A 16,383-nucleotide genomic window follows, 5' to 3' on the forward strand; every position below is an offset into this window, starting at 1 on the left:
ATCCCACATGCCCCTGCTCCAACTGAAGCCAGTGGCTGACATCTGCTGACTCTCCTGGGCTTCTGGAGTAAATAATGTTCAGATCTGTTTAGGTGGCACCACAGGGGATCCTGCCTCTGGGGAACCTCAGCATGCTGGGCTTTAACTCTGTGCTGATTTTCCAAAATCAGGTGAGCCCAGTTCCTTCAACATTCCTTATATAATATGAACTGAAGGCCCTTCACCTCTGGAAAGTGCCTAGGTTATTAATGTCATCCCTAACCTGTGGTGCCCAGAAATGAACACAATCTTTCAGATAAGATCTGATGAGGACCTAGGAAAGAGACTTTCGCTTTCTCCGTCCTGAGCCCATGCCTTTGTCAGACCTACTTTCCTTCCCTTCTCCAGCATAAATCCTCAGAGGGACTCATCACATTTTTCCAAAATTCTCGACCTTTTCATCCTAGCAATCACTTTCTCCTTGTTGGTGAGATACAGAATCACAAATAGAAATTCCTCTCAATGGTTTCACCACCTCTTGAAGGTCAAAATTATTATTTAGACAAGTCAAGAAGTTATCAGCTGCTCTGCTCTTGGCAGAGAGGAGGCTCCAGTGGATGTCTGGATAATTGAAGTACCCCCTCACTAATATGTGTTGCCTCTGGCCAAGAAGCTCCTTGCATATTTCTTCTTTCTGTTCAGATGGTCTGTTATGATCTCCAATGACGATATTGCTTTATTTCTGCTTCTGTTGATCTTCACCCAAATGTTCTCCACCCTGCTGACTTACCCGGTCTGCTTCCAAAATTTGCTCAAGCACAAACAGAGCTTCTCGATATGCATGGCTATACCATATCCTCCCTACTCTTTACCCATCCTGTTTCTTTTGAATGAGGGTGACCCATCCTGAGACACTTTCCAGACATGAACTTCATCCCACCCCCATGCCTCAGTGATCCCTAAGTAGTCAAAATGTGCCTCCATATGTTAGAATTTTTAAGCAAGTTCAGTGTGTTTCTTGTACTTTGTACATTTGTGAATGGACACATGAGGCCATAGATTGGATTTTATCTCCTGTGAACGTGCGTTCTTCCCACATCACAACAGTTCTTCAGCATGTCAAGTTTTAGTGGGTGTGAGTGGGCAGGTTTTCCTTGCTGTTGGCCATGGTGAAACCATTTGCTACACCTGTCTCCCCTGTACCTAACAAAGTGTCTTGTATACAGCAGGTCCTTAATCATTGCTAATTGACTTGGGTTGAGTGAATGATAGGTTTGTGCCTCACCTCCCAGGTCAGTTCATATGAAGGTGCTGTTAGCCTGGCTAACACTGCCCTCTCTCCGAAGTCCTAGCACAAAGAGCCAAGCTGCATGCTGACGGGGCCTGACATGGCGTCATCTCCTTCCTGATGTGCTCCTTGCTTTAGTAAGACACAAGTCATGGGGTGCTTGGCCCTCAGCCTTGTGAATGGTTCTAGTCATTTCATCGAGCAACTTCAAGAGGAAATGGAGAGGCAGCAAATTCTTGTGGAGAGTTAAGGACTTAAAAACAAAACAGTTGGTTGAACAAATGCCTCGACTTGGGGCAGGTAGGATGGCTGATTCCCAAACTTGTGGCTCCCTCGCTGTTCCATGGAAGGACACCTGTTTGTCTGTGAGGCCCCCTGACAGAAGCCAGATGTTGGGGTCCTTCTTTCACTTATGAGAACAAGGATTGTTCTTCAGGTGGAGCTGGAAGCCTTCCAGCTGCAGTGGGAAACATCCTTTGGATGGCTCTACTGGGAAGAAGGGCACATTCTTGAATAAATAGTCTCCTTTATGGGAAGTTGTGAGACAAGAAAGACTCCATTTAATCCCCTACCAGTTCCGCAGAGGCCCTATGGAAAATCCAAAATCATTGTCATGATTAAAGCCCCAAACGTATGGATGTGGAGCTAAGCAGCATCCACCTTGTCCTCATTCCTGGTGAAGTGAGGATGGGCAGCAGACTTACTGCTGACTGCCAGCAGCCCTCCTTCCCTGTGCCCCACCCAGTGAGTGCTGTCATTGGGGTGGGATGCCTTTGAAGTCATTGTTTAAAATGTCCTATAAGAATGACATTGGTGTGAACCAGCCTCATGGGATTCTTTAAGGAAAGAACTTCTAAACTGTGGAGTAAATGTGCCCCATTTTGAACGAAGATAGTGCAGCCTCCAGTACTCCACTATGTGTGAGACAGGAGACCGAGGAGAGGACAGCAGAGTGTCCTGACCATCCTGGACTGGGCCTGAGCAGCCTAGGATCGGGTAAGTAGCAGTCAAGAGAGCAACCTTGTGCACCTGGGCAGCAGCTCCACCCAAACTTAGGCTGAGAGTGAGGCCTGAAATGAGACCTGCTTCCCAGGCGTGGGACTTGTGATACCAAAGGCAGCTCCAGCAAGGACAGCAACTGAGCAAACACAGAATGGACGCCAAGTCCTGAGTACGATGTGCTCTAGGTTGGGTCCAGCCCCTTCCGAGGGAGAAGGGTAAAGAGGACGGTGTCATGGAGGCTTAACCAGGGAAGGGCTGTTGGAGGAGACATTATCCCAAACTGTCTGAGGGCAAGGAGGAAGGAGAAAAGCCTGGATAATTAGAGGAAAACAAGACAGGGAAAGTTTTCTCTCTATCTTTATGTGTCCAGCACTGACCACAGTGCCTTGTATACAACAGGTGCTTAATAAATGCTTCTTGAGTTGGATGAAGCTGAGATGGGCTTTTCTAGGTTTTTCATGGGGTGAATTCAGAGTGAGCGCTAATGAGAGGGGACACAAGTGAGGAAGAAGAATGTCTTCTTGTCCAGGTACAGGGTGGGCCCCTATGTCTCTCAGGCTTTGTTTGAAAGCAGGTTCCCTCCCATGACATGACCCAAAGCTTTGGAAGGAGCCTCCAGGAAAGGATGGAAAGAAGAAAGGTAGAAAGCAACTTTGAGTCTGCAGAATCCAAAGGTCACTGGCCTCCTTTCTGAGGGGACATTCTGTGGGCAGAGGAAGCCCCAGGAAAGAACTTCTACTATTCTAGGGAACAAATAGGACCTGCCGTGGTTAGCCATGGGTCTTCTCCAGGAGTTTGAAGATGAAAGGAGGAAGAAAGGTGAAGCAACAGGAAGAGGACGACAGAGGAGGCTCCTGGAAGGTCTTGGAGCTCTGTCCTGGGTGGGCTGGGGTCTCGCTGCATCATTCCGTGGAGGAGAGTACCTCTTTTTTAGAAGTCCCAGTTCCCTTGGAGGAGCCTCATGTTAGGGGCTTAGCTCCAAGCAGTCATGGTCCTTCTCCTTCCCTCTCTTAGGCTGGGTCCCACTCTCCTACCTCCTAAAAAAGATCAGGATTCTCATCTGGGTCTTCGGTTCCTCTTTCTTCTTTGATTCACATCAAATCTCTTTCTCTTTTTTCTCTACTATTCTTCCTGATAAACTGCAGGACAAACAGGTGTCCCATGAACCTTGTTTTTCATGGCCACAAGGGGCAGATCAAGGAGCAGGGAAGGGAGAGGGAAGGGAAGAGGTGAAAAGATTAATTGGGAGAACTTCCTAACCATTAGAGCTGTCCCAGACTGGCACGGGCCACCCTTGGGGTAAGGGAGCAGGTCTTCAAGCTAAAGCAGGATAACCTTTCCAGAGAGGCTGTGCAGGGGACCCTTCTCAGGTAGGACCATTGATATTCCTTCCATTTCTGAGATCTTGTGAAGGTTTAAAAAAAAAAAACACATACATGGAAAAGAAATTCCTTTGGGAGAAGATTTGAGGAGCATTGGAAGAAAGCAAAGGGCCTCAAGATGGTCACATCATTGCAGATAATTTACTTAGGTTGAGAGGGAAAAGAATGAAAGCCCATTTCCCCCATGGGCATGGCATGAAATGTGGCTCTTGATGCTGTCCGTGGTTCTGGAGACAGCTGCCTGCAGTCAGCGCGCAATGGCACATCACCCAATCTTGGTGACCCTGCCAGTAGAGAAGGTCCTCCCAGCTCAGCAGGAAGATCAACCAGCATTTGGCAATGCATCAGGGCGTTGAGTATTTTAATAATCATTGTGGACTGTTGGCACATGGGGTGTCACCATGCTTCCTGAGCCATGTGTTGGGGTTGCTCCCTGTTTCTAAAATTATTTACAAAGCATTGGGACAAAGACTGGCCAAAGCAATTCTAAAATATCAAGTCATTTCTGGAAGATTGGAAGGAGTGGGAGCTGGGAGAGAACATTCCAGCAAACCACTCTGGAGGGACTAACTGGGGACAGGGGAGGGATAGAGTGCCTTTTGGACTAGGTCTCCTCCCCACCCCCTTGGGAACTTCAAAAAGTCTGAAAGGTTTTGGACTTCCCATCATCCCACTGGCATCCTAGCCTTTCCTGGAAAAGATGACAGCAATGTCTAAGTCAGGAGACAAGGACAAATTGGAAGCATATTCATAGCCCTGAAAAAGAGCCCAGCAAAAAATGTCCCCATACCTCAGAGGGGGTACAATTGAGGATTCTAGCAAAATAACTCTCTCAGCCTGAGCCCACTTTTCCTTGAACTCTGTATGGACTGTTGGGAGAGTGTGCCAAGGCAAGGAAAGGCAGCAAGCATTTATCAAGGACTTACTATGTGCCAGGCACTGTGCTAAGTAATGGGGATTCAGATAGGAGAAAAAAGACAGTCCCTTCCCTCAATGTATTTGTGTTGTAATGGGGGAAAAGATGAGCTGAAAGGGGGAGGGGCATGGGCAAAAAGGTACACATGCAGGGGCAAGGTGTTGAAGCTCAGAAAGTCAAAAGTAAAGTTGGAAGGATAGTGAAAGACAGCAAGTCTAGGCCCTGCCTCAAAATGGAGGCTCCCAGAGATGAACTCGCCAATAGGAAAAGGGGGATAGCATGGGAAAGAGATATTTCAGACTTAGAAGGCAGCATAGGCCAATGAAGGTTCCATGTGATGAGACAGCTCAGGCATGGTATCAAAGTCCAGAAAGTGAGAGGCAAAACCATAAGGGGAAGCCAAAGACTTTGGGGAGAAGTGATCGTATGCATTTTACCACCTTAGTAAACATCCCTTTCTAAAAGCCACCTAAGTCTGGCTGACTAATTGATAATCAATTCATATTATGGTGGAAAACATGCCAATGGGGGCTCATATGCTATAATATCAGAATGACCATCCCTTTACCCCTAGAACCTTGAAGATCCATAGTAGTCATGCCCTATGGACCTGATTCATCAATATGGATTGGATTTAGGAAAGTCATCTCAAAGCATGGAATACACAAATTTGGGCACCATCTTCACCACAAAGGAAACACATATAGATGATTGCTGGGGACAAATACAAGGAGTCCCAGATGTGTTCCTTCATGTTTTAAAGGAACAACAAAACTGCCAGTGAAAAGATTCCCCTTGTATAGCTCCAACTGAAATTTGCTGGTGCTCCCTTCCACCAGTCCTTGCTCTGGATGCTGGCACCCCTAGAAGTTTGGGCTACTCTTGGTTTCTGGACCATTCTTCTTCCCTCTGGACTGCCCCAAGTGAGAGGTGGTCAGGACATTGTAATAAACATGAAAAATTATGCAGTGGATAGATCACTGACCCTGGAGTCAGGAGGATGTGAGTTCAAATCCAGCCTCAGACACTTGACACTTACTAGCTATATGACCCTCAGCAAGTCACTTAACCCCACTGTCTAGCAAAAACAAAACATACATACATGAAGAATTATGGAAGGACATGTGGTGAGAACATACTACCTTGTACTGGAATCATGAACCTCCCTTCCTCCTCTCCCAAGAGACCTCAGGTGTGGTCTACTCACCCCACCCACCAACTCTTTCCCTTCCTCTATGTCTTTCCTACAATAACAATAATATGGCAGGCATTTAAAAAATGTTGGTTTGAGTTGGGTTATTGAATTTGTTGATACTGAACCTATCCTGTGATGAGGGGACTAAGGTATTGTACTCACTTCTGGACTCTACATTTTAGGAAGCACACTGAACCCATTAGGGAATGAAGGGACAAGATTGGGAAGGACATGATATCCATGTCATATGACAATCAGATGAAGGAAAAGGAACTAAGGGTCTTATTTAGCCTGGAGTATTTAAATATTTTATTTTTTCCCAATTACATGTAAAGATAATTTTTAACATTCATTTTTTTAAATTTTGAGTTACAAGTTTTCTCCTTCCCCCCTTTATCTTCCCCCTCTCTGAGATGGCAAACAATTTGTTATAGGTTATATATGTGCAATCGTGAAAAACATTTCCATATTAGTCATGTTATGAAAGAAGACACAGACCAAACAAAAAAAACATGAAAAAATGAAAAATAGAATGCTTCAATCTACATTCAGACTCCGTTTTTTGGATATAGATAGCATTTTTTTTATCATGAGCCCTTTGGAATTGTCTTGGATCAGTGTATTGCTAAGAATAGCTAAGTCATTCACAGTTGATCATCATACAATATTGCTATTACAGTGTACGATGTTCTCCTGGTTCTGCTTACTTCACTTTGCATCAGTTCATGTAAGTCTTCCCAGGTTTTTCTGAAATCTTCCTGCTCTTCATTTTCTTCTAGCAAAATAGTGTTCCATTACATTCATAAACCACAATTTGTTCAGCCATTCCCCCATTGAAGGGCATCCCCTCAATTTCCAATTCTTTGCCACCACAAAAAGAGATGCTATAAATATTTTTGTACAGATAGGTCCTTTTCCCTTTTGTAAAAATCTCTTTGGGATACAGACCAAGTAGAGGTATTGCTGGATCAAAGGGTATGCACAGTTTGATAGCCCTTTGGGCATAATTCCAAACTGCTGTAGCCTGGAGTAACTGAAGAGATGCCATGAAGGCGAGCGACTCACCTGATTCTTCTAGACTTCAGAGAGGAGAACCAGGAGCAAAGGGGAGAAGCCACAAAGAGGCCAATTTAAACTGGATTCAGGAAGAATTTTCTCCTAATGAGGGTTGTCCCAGAGTGGCCTGGACTGCTTCAGGAAGGGTTGGTCTCCTCCACAATGGCGGTCTCCATGGCCCAGGCTGCATGACCACTTGTCCAGTTCGTTAAAGAGGAAATAAGTCTTGCTCAGGCATGGGCTGGAAGAAGGAGTCCTGTGGCTCCTTTCCCCCACTGAAATTCTGTGAATAGAGATGGATTGAGACCCCAGAAGCATGAACTCCACTGTTCCCCCAGCCCAGAAGACAGAGAAAGGTTTGCTGAGAGTGACATTGCCCAGGCTGGGACAGAGAGCCCAAGATTCAGTAGGCAACTACTTGAAGTTCACGTGTGGAATGAGCTGGGGAGCAGCTGGATGAGGTGTTCAGCCCTCAAAGTTCAGTAATGTTCCCATGTCACTTTTTTCCTTTCAGGACTCTGCCCGTCTTGCCTCTGAGGGCAGTCACATTTTGTGTGGGCACAGCAAGCTTCCCCCACTCCAGCTTTGGGAAGGGCTTGTGGCTCTGGGGACACAGGATTCTGGTGTTCCTAACCTCCAAGTGGGGATTGGCGGAGAGTGTGGACAGAGTCCTCCTTTCTTATGTCAGGCTCCCTATTTCTTCCCATTTTCAGTAGTATCTGTGAATTTAAATTGGTTGTCATACTTTTCAATATATGTTACAGCAAACAATGGTTAGATCTTTTCTCATTGTCATCAACATCATTATTATCACTGGTTTCAATAAGGCACTTTAACAATTCAAAAACTACGTATGCCCAAGACTTATTTTTCTCATCCAGGTCTATGACTTTACCTTTCATTAGGCATGAGAACCTACCTCCACTGGTATAGTTCAGTCCTTTTGAACTGGGAATCTCAGAGTTCTCTGGCTCCATGGGAGGTGAAGGGCCATGTTCAGTGTTACACAGTGGCAATATTCAAACCCAGGGATCCATAACTTTACCCAATATGTCTGGTTATATTTCTAAGACTTCCCATGTGAAAACCCCTGATATGAACTCTTGGGGAAACCTGTGAAAGAATTGGGATTCTTTCTATTGCTATGATCCACTCTCAATTATCTGCATGGCAATTATGGCAAGTTTTTTCTACTCAAGGAGTTCTTTCCTCCTTCTCAGCTCCAAGATGTTACAACTCCAGCATGAGTCGGGGGGTGCTTAGGGTCAGCAGAACAATTTTTAATATTAGCTTGGGTAAGGCAGAGTTGGGAGAGTCAATCAAGTCTGCCAGCAAACCCCAAAGTCCTGACTGGATTTTTCACCCCTTCATGATGCTTGCTGACAGTTAGAGGATGTTGTCTGTGTGCCAGGGCAGTTCCTTTTCAGTGTGACAAAGTGGGGATGGATGTAAGAAGTCCAGCCTTTCCATCCTCTCTGGAGGAGTCTGCACTCGAGCTGAAGCTTAGGAAGGAGTTGATGCAGGTGAAGAATGTCTCCTGTTAACCTTCCAGGTCCAAGCCCAAGTGCGCCATGCGAAGCTCAATTTTGACCAACTCAAGAATGATGTGTGTCAAAAAGTGGATCTCCTTGGAGCGAGCAGATGTAACCTGCTGTCTCACGTGCTCACAACATATCAGGTATCTCACTAGTGTGGTGACATTCTGCTGGGATGTAGCTGCTGTGGAGAGGTGGCCAAGGGCCAGGGAGATTGGAGGAAAATTAGAGGACAGGGGATAAGTTGGTGAGGAGAAGAGGCAGGGAAAGCACATTATGGCTGAAGGCCCATCACATGGAAGAAGGGTCAGCCTCGTTCTATTGGGCACCAGACTGAGGTCTGAGGCCAGGAAAACTTCCTTACCACAGTCTACCAAAGTAGACTGGCCTGCTTCCAGAGGTGGGGGTAGGCTCTCTGTCTCTGAGTATTCAAGCAAAGGGACCATGGCAGACGGGGCTCTAATTGAGGTTGTTAGGGAGGTCTCTAACTATGAGTCTGTGATTCTGAGCCCCCAACAAACATGAAAATTGGTGCTAGGGGTAGAGGTCAGTGCCCTAGATTTTGACCACTCTAGTATTCAGAGGATTCATCTTTCTTAACAGACTACCTTGCTTCATTTCTGGGAGAAAACTTCACACACCATGGCAGCCATCCATGAGAGCTTCAAAGGTTATCAGCCTTATGAGTTCACCATGTTGAAGGTAAGGGCGCCACAATGCACAAACCCTCAGCTTTTGGTTGGGGCTAACATCTAATTCCAGAACCCACTGGCATTGTGAGTTTTTACCCACCAGAGTTCTGACCCATGCCATCCATGTAGCTCAGCAGTGTTTCTGAATGGCCTGGCTTAGGCACTCCATGACATCCTTGGGGCGTCCAGGGCACACTACTTCTGATCTGGAATTTTATCTGTTTTGGACACACTCACCGCTCCCAACTTGGCATTATCATCACATCATTGAGTGAGCTGGGAGGGACCTTAGAGGTCCCACTAATTTTATGAGGATCCTGAGTCTCAGACACGTTTAATGTCTTGTCTGGGGTTTCTTAATCATTAAGGGATTCACATCCAGGCAGTTTTCTTTCCCAAGCCTAATGCTGGATTCCCTACCCCACACTAACTTCAGCATGTGGATTTCCAAATGGAGAACCTAACCAAACCTAACAGACATATTAACTGAGAATAAATACTAGTTTTTCATCTTTTCCTATTGGGCCTGGCCATTGGAAGGGAAATGCAAGTGCGGACCAAGCCCCTGCTTGGGTTAGAGTTCAAGGTTCAGAAGGTCAAAGGAATAAAGTATAGCTGTACCAAGCAGAAGAGGATTGTAGGAAACCATCTGGCCAGAGTGTGCAGGCCAGAGTAGAGAGGAGGGAGACAGGAAAGAGGGCCAGGGAACGGGGCTGGGGAGGGGGCCAGGGGGCAGGGGCTCCCCTAAAAAGCACTAGAAAGTGGAGTCCATTTCCCAGAGCCCTAGTATGCCTGCAGAATGTTAAACTTGGGCATTTAGAAAGCTTGCTTCTACAATTGCGCAGACTTTGGGAATGATTCCCGGAGAAGTAATTGCTATTACAACCACAGACCACTCTCACTTGTTTCCTGAGGGCCAGCTCTGGGGAGGAGGCCACCTCTCCATATCTCCCAGCTCCATCCCTCCTACCTAGAGACACACCCAAGTCTGCTCCTTCCTTAAAAGTCACTCAGTGGATTCTTCTGTCTCCAAAGACCCTCTATCATCCCAATATCAGAAGAAGGTCGGGTGCTTCAATTTCCCCTTCTGCTCCACACCCCACATTTCCTTGTGACTCCCTGTATCTCTCTGTCTCTCCAGTCTTTCTCTCTCTCTGTTTCTCTGTCTGTGTCTGTGTCTGTCTGTGTCTCTATCTCTGTCTCTCTCTCTCTCCTCTTCCCTCCCTCCTCTCTCTGTCCTCTCTCCAATCTTTCTCTCTCTCTGTTTCTCTCTGTCTCTGTGTCTCTGTGTGTCTCTCTGACTCTCTCTCCCTCCCTCACTCCCTCCTCTCTGTCTTTCTCTCTCTAGTCTTTCTCTCTCTCTGTTTCTCTCTGTCTGTGTCGGTCTGTCTGTCTGTCTGTCTGTCTCTCTCTGACTCTTCTCCAACTTACCATCCTTGGTTCTCCTACCCACCTGTCTGTCCCTTCTCAATCCACTTTGCTGTCCCGTGTCCCTCTTCCTTTTCCTTGGTGTCCCCCAAGTCTCTTAGAGCTTCTTTCCCTCTCTTTTACACACTCATGATCTCATCAGCTCCCATGGGATCAGTTATCTTCATGCATGTGATTTCCAAATCTGAATCTAGCCCTGGCCTCTCCTGGGCTCTAATCCCACATCGTCAAAGGCCAATTAGAATTTTCCCACTGGACGTCCCCTATTTGTTCCAAGCTCATCCTTTCGAAAACGGAGCTCGTTCTCTTTCCCTCAAATTCTCTTCCTCCTTGCTTCCCTTACCGCCACATTTCCAGCCTCCTGGGTTTGCACCCCACTGTCATCCTCAGCTCATCACACCCCCTAACCCCGTGTGTCTTGTCCATGCTGCCCTTTCACCATCTCACTCCTCTGTTCTCTTCTCTCCACTAACACTCCTATGTTTCCCAAGATAGACTCTAAGTTCCTCGAGGGCAGGGACTTTTCTTTCTGTCTGTGTTTCTGCCCCCTGGCAGGGTGCCTAGGACAGAGTTGATGTTTATTAAGAACTTTTCGACTGAAGAAGTGATTGTCGATTCTTTTTTGGTTGGAGTTCGGGTTTTGCCGTCATTTAGGTCCTTTGAGTCATCAGAAAAAACTAAAACAATTAGCCATAAAATCGAGCCTTCTCTTAGGAAAGCAACCTCCTCTTCCAGTCCTTGGGCTGTTTATCTTAGCTGCCTTTGGAAAACCGAGGCTGGCCATCACCTGGGGGTGTGGTTTTCAAAAGCTCTTGCTATGACGTTATTTTAGGGAACTTCCCCCCAGCCCAGAGATGATGGGGCCCCAGGCTTGATTATTCTCTTTGGACACTTAAGCAAAGTGGGGCTCGGGCCCCGGGTGTCTCTGGTCTCCAGGCGAGGGCCTTTGCTGCTGCACGGCGCCTCTTGTTGGGGCAGGGGTGGAGAGGGCCACAGAACTCCTCATCCCGGAAGGGCTCGTGACCTCAGGGCAGTGGGGCTCCAGAGGGCAGAGCTGGGGGTCTGCCAAGTTCCCTCCCAACTTGTCAAGCCCTTCCCTACCAGCCTCGCATCTGACGCCCGTGATCCTCGTCACTGTCTGGGAAAGCTTCCGTTCACTTTGCCCAGTGGAGGAGCTGACCGGGCCAGGGTGTCAGATTGGACTGCGCTTTGTTTCCCCTTTTTCCTATGTCTGGATCATGATGCAGAGCCTACAGGACCCTGTAAACAAGTTGATAGAAGAGGCCGAAAAGAAGGAACAAGCCCAGAAGGAAAGCCCAGAGAGGGAGCCCCTGCAGCCAGACTCGTGAGTGGGGACCAACCTCCCCCCACCTTGTGCCGGGAGGAGATCCCTGGCCTCAGGGGGCTTCCATTCTGTGGGGGTTCTGTGGGGGTGGGTGCAACGCGGGCACAGAGGAAGCGCGGAGGTGGTCGGGGAGCTGGCCGAGAAGCGATTTCTCTGACTTTCCCGCAAACGGTCAGCCTGGGATTGAGGTTAGTCGGGAGCGCTTAAGAAATGCTCCCCCTCTGCACAGCAGACTGAGCGAGCTTCTCTTCTGTTCTATTGAAGGCTGATAACATTAGACGTGGAAAACCCTGCCAACACGCCCACCTACTTAGGTAAGTTTTGCGTTTCTTTGACCTTCCACGTGAACACGAGGGCGCTCGGCGGCTCTCTTCCCGCCTCGTATTTCTGGGCTCTTAGGCTTGAATCTTTCAGAAGTCAGAGAATGGTCGGGAAGGGGGGAGCTCCTAGGGGTCCTGGGGGGGCGCCGGGTAGGTGTCATCCCTGCCATCTGCCTGCCCTGGAGGCCGGAGCTCAGCGGCGCTCTGGGGGCTGCCTTATTCGTCCCGCAAGTGGCCTGGGGATCCTCCCGGAAGCAGCGCGTTGCCCCTCTTCTCCTGGCTGGCAGCCTGACCCTGCGGAGGGCTGGAGTCGAGCCGGCTCCGATGCCCGCGTGACCTGCGGCAGCCTCCAGCTCTCTGAGCCCGGTCACCGAGGCTGGGAAATGAGGAGCCTGGGCGCAGGGGTCTCGGAGCTTCCTCCCAGCTCTGGATGGTGGGTCCTGGGACTGGGCGGGTCGCCCCACCTCACCAGAGGCCACGGGACAGGGAGGTGAGGAGCTGCAGGCCTGGACCTCGGGGAGACCACGAGTGTCCGTGAGACCTCCGCGGTGATGCTTCTGGGAGAGCGGCTCCTCTGCCCACCGTCACCGTCGGTGGTCGCCCCATGTGAGAGGGCGGCCAGAAGACGTGGCTTGGCCGGCCTGGAGGGCCTGGGCTCCTGCAGCCACCCGCTTCCCTTGTTGGATTCTCCTCTGGCCTCTGCTTCCTGCGTGTTCTCTCAGGGAGATCGCCCCCAGAGGCAGAACTGGCCGAACCTGTCCTGAGTGTCTCTGGGAACTGAGGAGTGGGTGCTTGCAAGGAGGCGCTCACACACACAAACACGCCTACGTGTGCAGACATGCATGTTGCATGCACACAGTGCTCGTGTGGGTTTGCATTGCAGGTATGTGCATGTATGCACACACGCTCAAACAATGCATGCAAAGCACGGCACAGTGTTCAGACACACGTGCACATACTCAGACATAGATGCACAGTGCTCAGACAAATGAATACACATATGTTCATACTCGTGCACACAATGCTCAAACACACCTGCATGCATGCATGCTTACACATGCTCAGATAGCACAGGTGTGTGCATATGCTTAGACACACATGCACACACATATTCAGATATGCATGCATGTACACACATGTTTGCACACATTCTCATACACAGACATTTGCTCTCACAATGCATACATGTGCAGGCATGCACACGTGCACACAGCGTCCAGACACAATGCACCACGTTCATGCACACATGCTCATGCACACATGCATACTCAGAAGCACAGACATACACACATGCTTGTACACATATTTTCAGACCTGTATGCATGCACACACGTTTGCACGCACATTATCATACACATACATTTGATCTCACAGTGTATGCATGTGCAGGCACGCACACATGTACACACAATGTTCAGACACAATGCAGCATGCTCGTGCACTCATTTTCAGACACATATGCATGCACACACACACACACACTCAGACACGCAGATGCACACATAACATTCATTCTCTGTTACCCTCCCCTCCCCCTCCAGAGGAGGCATGGGGAGAAGGCCAGCTCCCCCAGGCTCCTTGGGCTCCCAGGGAGATGAGTGTCCAGGGCACAGTGTTGCCTTTGGAGCTCAGACCTGTCGAGAGCTCTGCGCCTCAGTTTCCTTGCCCAGAAAGTACCACTGCCACGTTAACTTGAACCGTGCCTAGGGTGACCGTCAGGCTGTTGAAAGTCAAGCTTGGGGGGAGCCCCTCACGGTCCAGAGGCTGCTGCATTCGTTTATGTGTCCCTGGTGCCTAGTACAGAGCCTGGACCGTGGGTGTGGCCTCATCACCTTTGTCTGGATTGACAGGGGAGAAAGGGAAAGCCTTTTGCAGTTTTCTCCCGTGTCTGATGGGCCCATCTTTTCTTGGCTTTTTCCCACCCTTCAAAATGAAAGTTTTCTCCAAACGCCTGTGCTTTGGGCTTATTCCCAGTGGGTTCCCTTCCTAAGGCTGGGGAGGCAGACTCTGCACCTCAATAGGATGATCCACTGGCTCCTTGGGCTTTTTCTTAGGGGGCAATGACTTCCTCCACCCCAGTCTAGCCAGCAACCATAAAAACAAACTACATTGTCAGAGGTTGGGGCAGCATTTCTGTTTAGGGTGGCGCCCTCTCAGCCAAGGGAGCTCATGAGCACGTGTGAATGATGTGTATTGAGTGTCCACAGACTGCCGTTGGGATGGGAGGGGCCATTCATTCAAATTGCTGTCTCGTGAACATGGCCCTAGAGCCCACCTGGCCTCATTGGAGCGAGCTCTGGCCACTACCCGAACTAGTGGCTGCTGCCTTCCGGGAAGCTGGGCTCTGGCCCCTGGCTATTGTGGGATGGGACTGAGCCCCTGGCCCATGACTGTTGTGGGATGGGACCTCCCTGGCCCATGGCCATTGTGAGATGGGACTGTGCTGCTGTGGGATGGGACCGAGCCCCTGGTGTCACAGTGGTAATAACCAGCTTGGTGTGTTCTAATTCCAGCTGAGGATGGAAAGAATGCCTTCTCCACCCTAGAAGGGGAGTCGAGCCACATCCAGTGCTCAGGTAATTGAGAGGGAAGGGCTGGCCTCAGTTTACCACATTGACTTGGGAATGCTTGGGCAGCTAAGTTGACTTGATTTTTCCACGTTTTCTCCCTCTGAAGGAACCATTGATGAGCTGTTGGACCTGATGCCATCAGAGACAGGTAAGAACAGTTAACTTCACTGGGGTTTTAAAACTTCTGAGGTCAATAAACTCAAGTCTATAGAAAATTAGCATCATATTGTCGCCTTCACATTTTAAAGTGAGTGACTTTCTCATTGTCTCTGAGACCTATCTTGTTGAAGGTCAAAGCATAGCCAGGCCCGATGGAAGGGCCTCTGATGCCCTCCCAGCCCTGAAATGCTATGGCCCTGTTACTACTGCCAGCCTGCCCTAGAAGGGTCGTGTCTGGAGCAAAAGTGCAGGTGGTTCAGACCAGCCCATTTCAGAGACTCCTCAGCCCAAAGAGGAGGCTGCTGGGTCCCAGGGAGGAGATGACCAAGGCATCCATCCTGAAACATCTCCAAGGCTGCTCCTGCTTCAGTCCCTGACTGTGTGTGGAGATGAGGCGGGTCCGGGCCAAAGAGAATCGCCCAGCCCACCTTGGCCAGAGGGGGTCTGAAGGGTTTTCCTGCCTCCATCCATCCCTCATGGTGGTTTGCAGTAGTCCCTGAAGATCTTGCCTAAACCATAAAGCAATGCTATTCTTTAGCATGCGATACCAAACTGGCTCTCTCTCTTTAGTTAGGCACCTCGGGACCGAGTTCACCAGAGCGGTGCCACCCACCTGGCATCTTGAAGATGCCATGCTGGGCTGTGGGGGAGGGAGTAGAATTTGGAGGGTGTGGGCAAGCTGTAAGCACGCGTGTGCTCCTTTCCTTCTCTTCTCATGGTGTCGGGCCAGGTCTCTACCAAGAGCCAGGGTCATCCGTGCCAAAGGTGTGGTTTGTTCCCACCAGCCCCGTGCAGAAGGAGGAAGTCAGAGATCTGAGCCCTGACGAGTGCCAGGGATGACCTCAGCTTTCTCCAAAGCCACTGAGATCTTTACTTAGAGCCACCCCATATGGTCTACCTCATTATTGCAGCTCCCACCCTCTGGTCAGGCCCTCAGGCATTGACCCTCTGTCTCTGTCCCCGGCAGGTGCCCAGGTTCGCTTGGCTCCTAATTAGCCGAGATCTCAGTGAAATGCAGCCTTACAGAATCTCAGAGCCAAAATGAACCCCCTCCTAAAATCCTGCACCACAGCCCTAGCCCCTGGCCACAGAGGCTTTTCCAAAGCCCTCCAGGGAGGGGGAATTTTCTCCTTTCTCAGGCCTCCGGCCCCTTTGGGGTCAAACAGCACACCTCTACAGGCCAATCCTCCTTGAGGCCAATCCTCACCAGCTTCTTCAATGATTGTCGGGGCCTGTACTAAAGGCCTTGCCCATCCCTGAACTGCGGGGGCGCAAGACTGTCCATGAGCCAGGCCCAGAGCTAAGTGCTGGGGGCACAAAGGAGAGCAGAGGATCCAGGAGCTCAGGTCTTAACACAGAGAGACAACACCTGGGGGGAACGAGAGAGAAGCCCCTATGTGGGCGCAGTGAAGCAGGTAGAGAGCCCATGAGCTCGGGAGAGGAGTGAGGACAAGGCTGGCCCAGGCATGCTCCTGAAAATGGACCAGGTCAGTCAGAGCAGGGGGCCCCAGAGAGG

At 49.4% G+C, this 16,383-nt stretch overlaps 1 protein-coding gene across 6 annotated transcripts in view; it reads left to right on the plus strand.

Annotated features, from left to right (window-relative positions):
- The window catches only part of ICA1 (islet cell autoantigen 1), a 60,910-nt gene that overhangs the window by 37,161 nt on the left and 7,366 nt on the right, over window positions 1-16,383 (plus strand). For all 6 annotated transcript variants that reach the window (XM_027872038.1, XM_027872035.1, XM_027872034.1 and 3 more), the window contains exons 7-12: window positions 8,371-8,496; window positions 8,957-9,055; window positions 11,721-11,818; window positions 12,083-12,132; window positions 14,652-14,714; window positions 14,815-14,856. In XM_027872038.1, the coding sequence (XP_027727839.1) occupies window positions 8,371-8,496; window positions 8,957-9,055; window positions 11,721-11,818; window positions 12,083-12,132; window positions 14,652-14,714; window positions 14,815-14,856 (478 nt within the window). The remainder of the gene's footprint in view (window positions 1-8,370; window positions 8,497-8,956; window positions 9,056-11,720; window positions 11,819-12,082; window positions 12,133-14,651; window positions 14,715-14,814; window positions 14,857-16,383) is intronic.

This window comes from Vombatus ursinus, unplaced genomic scaffold (assembly GCF_900497805.2).
Source record: "Vombatus ursinus unplaced genomic scaffold, bare-nosed wombat genome assembly UNPS02014799.1, whole genome shotgun sequence".
In the NCBI taxonomy this organism is placed as follows: Eukaryota; Metazoa; Chordata; class Mammalia; order Diprotodontia; family Vombatidae; genus Vombatus; species Vombatus ursinus.